The 11,103-nt window shown below is 43.9% G+C and overlaps 1 protein-coding gene and 1 long non-coding RNA gene across 2 annotated transcripts in view; one reads left to right on the forward strand and one right to left on the reverse strand.

Moving 5' to 3' along the window:
* The window catches only part of LOC142467703 (uncharacterized), a 50,629-nt gene extending 44,156 nt beyond the window's left edge, over positions 1-6,473 (reverse strand). The window contains exon 1 of the long non-coding RNA XR_012788483.1: positions 6,370-6,473. This is a non-coding gene — a long non-coding RNA (uncharacterized LOC142467703). The remainder of the gene's footprint in view (positions 1-6,369) is intronic.
* A 194-nt stretch (positions 6,474-6,667) lies between these two features.
* On the forward strand, positions 6,668-10,605 carry SLITRK2 (SLIT and NTRK like family member 2). The gene is made up of 2 exons (XM_075573276.1): positions 6,668-7,095; positions 7,367-10,605. Exons 1-2 carry the CDS (start codon positions 7,049-7,051, stop codon positions 9,960-9,962), a joined length of 2,643 nt encoding a protein of 880 aa, XP_075429391.1. The 5' UTR covers positions 6,668-7,048; the 3' UTR covers positions 9,963-10,605.
* The last annotated feature ends 498 nt before the right edge of the window (positions 10,606-11,103 follow it).

Raw genomic sequence — 11,103 nt, forward strand, 5'->3', positions numbered from 1 at the left:
TGAAAGGGGAGGGCTTGCAAGGCTGTTGACACGGGGGTGAGGGGGCACAGCAATGACACAAGGGGGAGCGCTGACGACACAGGGAGGGGGTTTGGGGGAGGGCAAAGCTCTAGTCCTGGGTCCCAGAAAATCTGGCGGTGGCCCTGAATATGGCAGGCATAAGCTTATAGGGCTCCATATTAAAATGAATACAAGTAAAGAGTGACTCACTGTGAGTGCTCATTTGCATATCATTACCCAATACCCAGAATCCCTTGCTGCAGTGGAAGCACTGTTTTCCAAACGACAATGGCAAAAGACCTGTCTGAGACATGCAAATGTACGCACAAGTGATATTTTTTTAACGATTTTTTTTTTTTAATATATATATAATTGAATGACTTTTAAAATGTACTACACCTTCTTAAACACTAACATATAGGCCACTGTATTTAATTATATAGACAAGAGAGTAGGGCACAGAAAGGCTGTTTGCTAAATTCCAGAATTAAAACATGTTTTTCTCAAAAATAAGCACACAAACAAGGATGTATTTCCCGGTGTTAGGGAGGCAGGCGCCATTGTGTTGCATTCCGGAAATAATGTAATTTTGTTTTGGCACAACATACAGCTGTAATATTAGATTGAAGGTAAGGTGGTAATGTAATGCATTGTGGCATTCCATTTTTCAAGTAAAATGTGTAAGCTGCATCATGTTTATTAGACATACTGTATATTACCATGCTTCATCAAATGTGTTAACATAATGCCACCAATGGTTGCGTTAAAAGTGATGTTATTTTATACTGGAAATGACAGTAAATTATGTTTAGAAGCTACAAACATGTGACATTTATGCTCAGAAAACACAACTTTACACCCGGAACCTTCTGAACATCCAGACACACATTTTAGAAAAGCATCATCTTAAATCACCCTGCCGCATATTGCAAAAATAGTCCAATCCTTTTCATGTTGTTTTCATGAACAATGTTTGAAGTTTGGTAAAAAGCAGTGTTTCTTTTTTTTCCCCCTTTTTGTAAGTGGGGTAAAGTGGAGCTAAGTATCTTGACAGATTTCAATGAAAGTACAGACATTTTAAGTCAGGGGTGAGACACCTGTGCTGAAGCAGGGAGTGATTGAGCCACTTGTGCTGAAGCTGGGATGGATTGAGCCACCTGTGCTGAAGCTGGCACTGATTGAGACACCTGAGCTGAATCTGGGACTGATTGAGCCATCTGTGCTGAAGCAGGGACTGATTGAGCAACTTGTGCTGAAGCTGGGATGGATTGAGCCACCTGTGCTGAAGCTGGTACTGATTACATCACTTGTACTGAAGCTGGGACTGAGTGAGCCATCTGTGCTGAAGCAGGGATATCCTTAAAACCTGACCTGTTGGTGGCTATTGTGGACTGGTGGTCACTCCCCTTCTAAGTGATGCTTTTAAAGTTATTCAAACTGCCCCATACACACGCATCTTTACCACTTGATTCTTATCCCACAATACGTTGGATTCTAAAGGACAAAAATGTCTAAGCCTTGAGTGAAACGACCAGGTTCAGAGTGACACGTTTCATCCGTATCTCTGGGTTTGACTATCATCAGATAGAACTACTGGGCCAGACTTTATTTTCTTTATTAAAATGTTTTACCAGGCATGCTGCCACAGAAATATATAAATCTAATTTCCACGTATGCCCAGGGATACAAAAGCAGGGAAATGATCAGGAGCAACAATTACAAAAATGTTTTACCCTTTCCCTGCCAGAAGGCCCTGCAATTATTCTAAAACAATGACAATAAACAGGTTTCTAGATGTATAGATTAGACTGTAGGTACTTGGAATATTGATGAGCGGTTAGAAGCTCAGGTAACTGGGAGTTTATGGTATAATGCCAGTGTTTGAAGATTAGACATAAAAGTATGAATATTATGCTTGGACTCTTGGGGAGTCTTACAGCAGCAGTACTAGTAACATTTAGTTGTGTTTAGGTTTGAAGCAGGGGTCTCCGGAGCTGAACCATGCTAATTTCAGCTCCAGGCCCCCCCTGCTTCCTGAGATACTTACTTTGGAAGGGGGTGCCGGTAGCAGTGTCTGGGCTTGTTGGAGTTATCGAAACTGGCAGCTTAAATGTCCCACGTCATGCGGGCCAATAGGAAGCCGTGACATCATCCCTTTGCGGCTTCCTATTGGCCCATGTGACGGGGGACAGTAAAACGGCAAAGAGATACCGGCACCCACTTCCGAGGTAAGTATCTCGGGAAGCACGGTATTCCTTGAGCTAAAATTACTGTGGTTCAACTCCGGAGACCTCTGCTTCAAACCTATTTAAAAAAGTGTCCCCAGTTCTGTTGGTTTAAGGTTTAAACACATGATGTGTGACTAATATGTATTTGCATCCCCAACATGGTTTCGAATTAATGTGATGTGCAACAAATGTTGGATGTGGTATGTCCATAAATTGAAGGCAAACTCCAGCCCCCCAAAAGCCAACATAAATTTAACTCATATAATAATAATAACAATAGCATGTTCTTGTATAGCACTGCTAATTGTACACAGCGCTTTACAGAGACATTTTGCAGGCACGGGTCCCTGCCCCGTGGAGCTTACAATCTATGTTTTTGGTGCCTGAGGCACAGGGACATAAAGTGACTTGCCCAAGGTCACAAGGAGCCGACACCGGGAATTGAACCAGGCTCCCCTGCAGCAATCTCAGTGTCAGTCAGTGTCGTTACTCACTGTGCCGCTCCAAGTTTGTATCTCGCCCTCTGTGCATGCCCTGCATTGGGCTATGGAGAGAGCTTTTATCTCATGAACAAGAGCAAGAATAGATCTATTCAAATGTTTTAAAATAAATGCAAAAAAAGGGGATCAGTGCTGACTGCTGCTTAGAGCAAGTCTGACCATCTGTTCTATCATAGTGTTGGGTTAAGGTTAGGCCGCAGCCATTGAGTGAGAGACGGCGCGCGCGGCTCTGACAAAATGCAGGGGATCTATGGGGCCAGACATAGTGTACGCGAGGAAGTGCGACGGGGCGGCAGATGTTCCAGCAGACAAATGGTTTTGTTTTAGTCGAACGACGGCCAGGTCACATGAGCGGTTCAGTGAATGAGGGCGAACGAGCTTCGTGATGTCGCAGCCACACCTCCACCACGCCTCCCCATGCGCTCCATCTAGCGCGTCTACTATATCCACGGCCATCCAGCGCGGGAAGACACCTTGCAGTCTATTTATTCATTTAGTGATCAGGGGGTTAGGCTGCCAACGGACTTCCAGCACTTCTGCATTTTGTGATTGCTCCTGGGTGGCTGCAAGCAGGCTCTGTGTGCCGGAAAATGGAAGTGGAGGAAGCGAGGTCTTAGAAAATGAGCAACTGCCTATGAAGCACCTGGCACATAATAAGGGTCTCTGGCTTGCCAGGAAAATTCCATACCACGTTCATCATAAGGGCACTGTAAGGGTTAAGTCAAAGTCCTGTAAAGCAGAGGTTCCCAATTCCAATCCTCAAGACGCTCCAAAAGGTCAGGTTCCCAGGATATCCCTGCTTCAGCACAGGGGGCTCAATCCGTCAATTGGGCCAGCTGTGCTGAAGCAGGGATTGCCTAAAAACCTGACCCGTTAGGGGGTCTTGAGGACTGGAGTTGAGAACCCCTGCTGTGGGTGTCTTCCAGCATTGGACGGTATCTTATAGCAAAGGACTGCTTAGTAAATATGGGTCAAAATCTTAGTAATGCTTTATGACTGGAGAGGACTCCGCGATGTACTTTGGGAACCTCTGTCCAGTGCCTGCAGTAAGTCACAGAAGAGACATATTAGTTATTGTGCACTAGAGATCATTTGCTGCTGCATAATCAGACAGCAGCTAGCTGACTGGCAGCACATTGCAGTCTCGATAATATCTGATATTGCTTTGGCTGTGCAGAAAAGTCATTTCCAATAACACATGTAATCATTAGGTGGCAACTCTGTGCACTAAACAAAACTGAATTTTAACAGTTGTTATGTAATAACGACAAGAATTAAAATGATACTTTATAGCTGAACTGAACGAATCTAACATAAGAGAGCCTTCCAACTTATAAATGTTATGTTATTTCATTGCCTTGCTCTGATTAGACATTTTTTTCCCTCTGTTGATTGCACAGTAATTCAATTACACTCTTCCTCAAATCATGTCAGAGGCTATAACCCTGTTACATTTCCCGCCTTTTGTCCCTTAAATAGGATGGCTCTTTGCTAATCACACTGTATAATCACATCTCACTGTGTGAGGTTATTAGCGCAATTTGTTCAAATCCTCTGATAAAAAAAATAAAAAATAAATAAAATAAAAAATAAAATAAAAGAAGGGGAGGGGGAGGAGGAAACCGTTTGAGATTTAATAAGAAAAAAAATGGAATTTCTTGTCTCCACCACCCACCGCCCATCCGGCACGGAAACAATCGTTTCAGTGATTATCAGATTGTGTGGAAAGGGGCTGAGAGAGCCCAGCGCTGAGTTCAAATGCAGGCAGTGTTACAGGCAGCCACAATCTGTGTACTGGCGCCAACATCAAGAAACCTGCATTTTCTTTGCCATTCTCTTCTAAACAAAGCTTTCTTTCATAACCGTGCTTGCACTATTTTTTTTTTTTTCCTGCAACAATATTGCAGTCTTTAAGCCCTCTCAGGCCTTATGTTGCTAGATGTGCCCTGCAGTGCAAAATAAATGAGTACTGTCAGTATTATGTGATACCTTTTTATTTATTTTAACTAACAATTGTTATCTTAGGACAAGCTCTACTAGGAGTTCTCCTCTTCCTCAGGATGGGATGTGCCTGGGGGGGCATTGTCCACATCAAACAATGTTTCTTTTATTGTTGCAATATGTAGGTTACAGTGTTTTTCTCTTTTCCAACCTGTGCCACCTGCTTTACCAAGAAACATTATTTTGTGAGTTTGTTTTTCGCTCTATTTTGACCTCTTGGATCGGGGGTGGACAACTCCAGTCCTCTGGGGCCACCAACAGCCGTAGACTGAGCCACTGATTGAGCCACCTGTGCTGAAGCATCAATATCCTTGAAACCTGACCTGTTGGTGGCCCTTGAGGACTGGAGTTGCCCACCCCTGTCTTAGGGCTCGCTCAGACAGGCTGCTACGGCAGCTTGCTAGCGTCCGCGCCCCCGCCGCTCGCTCCTGCAGCACAGCGATCTGTGCTCCAACTGCAGGAGGCAGATCGCTGCGTTTGGGGGAGTGGCGGGGGCGTGTAACAAATGCGGCGCGGAGCTGGTCGCCTTTATTGGCTGAACCAGCTCACGGCACGCGACTGTAGCCCCAAATTTCAATTTGGGTTGTGCCGGCAAAATGTCGCAGCAACAACGCTGCACTTTGCCGCCGGTGGAGTTTTCAGTTTGAAAACTCCCACCACACAACCCAAATTTGCAAAGTACGCGCGCACGTTAGCGCACGCACGCCACATCGCCTTCTGTCTGAGCTCAGCCTTAGATGTTAGAAATGGGTTAATGGCCCTCCTCTAACAAGGAGAATGTGAAGGGTGGTCTCACTGAGACTGTGGACATTGAACTGTTGTAATCATGAGTCTCAATACAAACCAGTACAGATTGTTTCCTAGAGTGTATAGTGTTGGGCCACGAATAATTGCATCCAGTTTATATAAGACTCTTCCCAGTTGTCCCATTAGTTGACAGAGCATCACGTTGTGTGTGGATGAAAAGCTGTCAATCAAAGCGTGTCCTCTCCTTGCCCCTTCTCATAATGAGCAGCTAAAGGTCACTCTGGCTTCTAGACTCCAAGGAGTCTGGGAACATAGGGTGAGCATTAACCCTTTGCACACCAGGGGGGTAGTGCATGCTGCAGTGTAAGGGGTTCAAAGTCTGAAAAGATATGTATGTGATTGTGTAGATATAAAAGAAAAAGGGGCATTTGGCTTTTGCCCAGCTAAACATTTGGCAACATTTCGGATGGCAACGAAGGAAGATCGGATGTCAGCATTAGCAGACAGCACCCAAGCAGTTAACTACAACAAGCTTCTATATACCAACGTGTTGGTTGTTGTACGGTGGGTCCAACATGCAAAGCTAATTAGCAGAGGCATGCATGTCACTGCTAATTGCAATTATTTCAAATGCATATGATATGATAGGTAAGCTATGGCAGGTGACACGTTGGTAGCTAGGATTTGATCAGAGGGATCATGCAATTCTGCACTGAGCATGTAGAACCAGGAGTGCAGAGTCACATTTTGGGAGTGAGGGTACTGCATGCAAAATTAGTAACGTGTATGCATTACCATAATGTAAAAATGTATAAACCCAGGGGGTGGGGGGAGGGTACAGTACCCCTGCACTCTCAGCTCCAGCCCCCAAGTGCAGAACACATTCCACTTACTGTAGTTTCCCAATGTGGTGCTTGCTTGTGACTGATGATCAGGAAAAGTGTAAGATCAGGGAGGGAAAGGTGAGGAAGGGGGATGGTGGTGGTGGTGGTGGGGGGGGGGCTTTAGTGGGGGGAGGGGGATGGTGAGAGGAGGGGGGATGGTGGGGGGAGGGGGATGGTGAGAGGAGGAGAGGAAGGGGGATGGTGGGGGGGAAGGGGGATGGTGGGGGGGGGAGGTAGAGGATGGTGGGGGGGTGGGGGGAGGAAGGGGGATGGTGGGGGAGGAAAGGGGGGGGTTGCAGCAACTGTCCGCTCCAGCAATGAGACAGAATCCTCAGGTCACAATGAGTTTCACACTCACAATGAAAGGGACGGCACCAAATCGGGGCTCCGCCAGAGAGTGCAATAGACAGTCTCAACCTGCTTCCAACAGCTCCCCCAGCAACACATTTCCAGGGCGTGACGTCACCCCCTCCCCGGTCCGAGGGAGCCTGCAGAGCTGGAGCCTGGCACTGAAACCCCACTCATAGCCAGGCAGAAAAGAAGAGGCAGCAGCAGCAGCAGCAGCAAGTCCCCAGCCAGCGTCACTGCACAGCACCCCCCCACCCGTCCAACTTCTGCCCCTCTGTGCTCTCTCCCGGAGCTTGTACATGGGGGGCAGCTGAAGTAAAGCTGGGGTTTTATGCCTTGAATGATACAGACCTGCCAGGGAGGAAGACCCCCTGCTCCCCCTGATGTGTGAGTAGGATCTATTTATACCAGCGCTGGCTATTACACTGTGCACCCTGGGACAGCAGCCTCATGGCTAGGAAGGGCAATGAAGAATAGGGCTATGATTGGGGCAGGGGGGGTGGAAAGGGGATTTGAAGATCCCTTCCCAAATGTTAAGACTTCAGTGCTATTTAAATAAAGGATCACGAATTCCTCCTAGAGGTTTTTTTTTTTTTTAATCAGAAAACCTATTTTAACCGGATATGTCTGTTCTCTCTCTGGCTTTTTACCTCTTAAGGTTTGAACGTAGGTACCGGATCTGGGATCTGCGGAGCATAAAGATGCTGAACGGCGTTTTGTTGCTAAGTGTATTAATAACAGTGGCTGGGGTATTAAAGACAGAGAGCCGCAAAACTGCCAAAGATATATGCAAGATCCGCTGCCTGTGCGAGGAGAAGGAGAACGTGCTCAACATCAACTGCGAGAATAAAGGATTTACAGGCGTCAGTCTACTTCTCCCTCCCCAGTCCCGAATCTACCAGCTCTTCCTCAATGGCAATTTGCTGAGCAGGCTTTACCCCAACGAGTTTGTCAATTACTCCAATGCGGTGACTCTCCATTTAGGGAACAACGACCTACAGGAGGTCAAGACTGGGGCTTTCAACGGTCTCAAAATCCTCAAGAGGTTGCATCTGAATAACAACAAATTGGAAGTTTTGAGGGAGGAAACTTTCCAGGGCCTGGAGAGCCTTGAGTATCTTCAAGCAGATTATAATTTTATCAGTGGCATTGAAGTTGGGGCTTTCAGCAAGCTGAATAAATTAAAAGTCCTGATCCTCAATGACAATCTGCTGCTGTCTCTGCCAAACAACGTGTTTCGTTTTGTGCTGTTAACTCATTTGGATCTCAGAGGCAATAGACTTAAAATGTTGCCCTTTGCTGGTGTCCTTGAACACATTGGAGGGATAATGGAGATCCAGCTGGAGGAGAACCCTTGGAATTGCACTTGTGATCTGATTCCACTGAAGGCATGGCTAGATACTATCACTGTCTTTGTGGGGGAGATTGTCTGTGAGACCCCCTTCAGGCTGCATGGAAAAGATGTGACCCAACTGACCAGACAAGATCTGTGCCCTAGAAAAAGTGCCAGCGACACAAACCAGAGATCAGTACACCCAGCATTTTCAGACCCCAGGATCCAAAGACTGTCTCCTACATATAATCCTGCGGTTACTCCCACCAGAGCTCCAAAAGCCAGCAGACCCCCCAAAACTAGAAACCGACCAACCCCCCGAGTCACCGTGTCCAAAGACAGGCAGATTTTTGGACCTATTATGGTTTATCAGACTAAGTCCCCAGTTCCTCTGACCTGTCCTGATACGTGTGTTTGCACATCACAGAGCTCTGACAGTGGGCTAAACGTTAATTGTCAAGAAAGGAAAATCAGTAACATCTCTGATCTTCAGCCTAAACCTAACTGTCCAAGGAAATTGTATTTGACAGGTAACTATTTACAAATTGTTTATAAAAACGATCTCCTTGAATTCAGCTCTCTGGATTTGTTGCATTTAGGAAACAATCGCATTGCAATAATACAGGAAGGTGCCTTTTCAAACCTCACAAGTTTACGCAGACTTTACCTTAATGGCAATTACCTTGAAATATTATATCCCTCCATGTTTGATGGCTTGTACAGTTTGCAATACCTCTACTTAGAGTACAATGTGATTAAGGACATTTTGCCACATACATTTGATGCTTTGAGTCACCTTCAACTCCTGTTTCTCAACAACAATTTGCTAAGGTCCTTACCTGACAATGTATTTGGAGGCACTGCACTGACTAGACTGAATTTGAGGAACAACCATTTCTCATACCTTCCTGTTAAAGGGGTCCTTGATCAACTTACAGCCTTCATACAGATAGATCTCCAAGAAAACCCCTGGGATTGCACATGTGATATTCTAGGGCTGAAGAACTGGATAGAGCAGTCTAGCTCCACTGTGGTTGTGCAGGAGGTAACCTGCGAGTCACCACTTCCACATGCTGGGGAGCATTTAAGGTTTCTCGCAAATGATGCTATCTGCCGAGAGAACCCTAATCTGTCTGATGCCACAGCTGTATCATTTAATCACAAAACATATACACCGCATCCCATCAGTGCCTCTCCAAGTCCTTATCCAGAATTGCATACCGAGGTGCCATTGTCAGTGCTGATTTTGGGATTGCTCGTAGTGTTCATCCTTTCTGTCTGTTTTGGGGCAGGATTATTTGTCTTTGTACTGAAACGACGAAAAGGGGTTCAGGGTGTCCCAAGCAGCAGTGCAAACAATTTAGATCTGAGTTCCTTTCAGCTACAGTATGGGTCATATAACCCAAATAGTAACGATAAAACAGAGGCTCATGTGTACAACTACATCCCACCACCTGTTGGCCAAATGTGCCAAAACCCAATCTACATGCAGAAAGAAGGAGACCCAGTTGCATACTACAGAAACCTTCAAGAATTTAGCTACAGTAAGCTAGACCATAAGAAGGAGGACCCAACAACCATAGCATATACCATAAGCACAACTGAATTGCTGGACAAGCCACCTACCCCAGGAGAATCTAAGCTTCTGTACCAGAACTTTGCAGAACGGGTAAAAGAACTTCCCAGCGGTGGGGTGGTTCATTACAACTTTTGCACCTTGCCCAAAAGGCAGCTCATGCCTGCATATGAATCAAGGCGTCAAAACCAGGACAGGATAAATAAAACTGTCTTATATGGTACTCCCAGAAAATACTTTGCAGAACACTCAAAACACGAGCACCTCTTGCTTCAAGGGAAGCTACACCCAGAGCCTGATTACCTTGAGGTTCTGGAAAAACAAACTGCAATAAGTCAGCTGTAGGAAAGCTATTTCTAAACACATTGCTTCAAGCTTGTTGTTTATTTGGAGTGACAGAAACAATTGTGCATACAGCATTAGCTACACAGGTGACACACTGCAATACCCTTTGGCTTTGGAGGGCAAATTGTCTTTTTTTTCCTCAAAGTTTTCTTTAAGTTATTTCTACATATATACATGTTGTCTAGAAACAGTCTCCTTCAAATGAATGTTTCTAATGTGTTTTATATTGATTTTTTTTTTTTTTTTGCCTTTTCAACTAAGGGTGAATATTTTGTATCTAAAGTAAGTCAAAGATCCTCAAAGATCTTGGTGAACTGGAGCTTTTTATGTAAATAATACTATACCGTTTCAAATCAATTACCAACTGTAGCCACTGGGCGTCACTTTTTGAGTTAAAGTGTCATTGCACTTTAAAAAAATGACTTAATTGTTGACTTTAGCTTTGATACATTGAACATATTTAAATGTATAAAAGAGATCTGGCTTTGTCATTACATAGAGACAAAAACGTGATTGACATTTACAGTATAAGACATTTTAAAGGTCTCTTGGATTGTAAATCTACTTCTCTTCTAGGTTTCCTGCAAGATATAATGAACTTAAACTATAGTATTTTAGAAATTAATAACCTGCTTCTTCAGTTGGAAGCAGTAATTTGTATAAATATATATATATATATATATATATATATATATATATATATATATATATATATATATATATAGTTGATGCCATTGCTTAATTAATTTTATTTCAGCTCTAATGATAATAATGCTAATTGTTTTAAGACTATTTTCCTAATTAAAAAAAGTTACACAACTGATTATATTTTTGTGTATTACATTTTTATATTTGTATTAATGTACAGAGGCAGGTACACTTATTCAAACATGGCACAAATGCACATTAATAGATCGGAGTTTGGTGATCAATATGTATGCAGTAGGAAATTTCAAATAACCTTTACATTAATACACATTGTTTGTATTTTAGACTTTTTAAACGGATTTTCTCTTAAAGTTACTAATATTGATTACTTTTGTAATCAATGGACACAGAATTAATTCCAATGGAAATTTGTGAACACGCTGTATATCACAACAGTATTAACCACACACAGCTTTAGGGAAAATAGGAAAAC

This window comes from Ascaphus truei, chromosome 16 (assembly GCF_040206685.1).
Source record: "Ascaphus truei isolate aAscTru1 chromosome 16, aAscTru1.hap1, whole genome shotgun sequence".
In the NCBI taxonomy this organism is placed as follows: domain Eukaryota; kingdom Metazoa; phylum Chordata; class Amphibia; order Anura; family Ascaphidae; genus Ascaphus; species Ascaphus truei.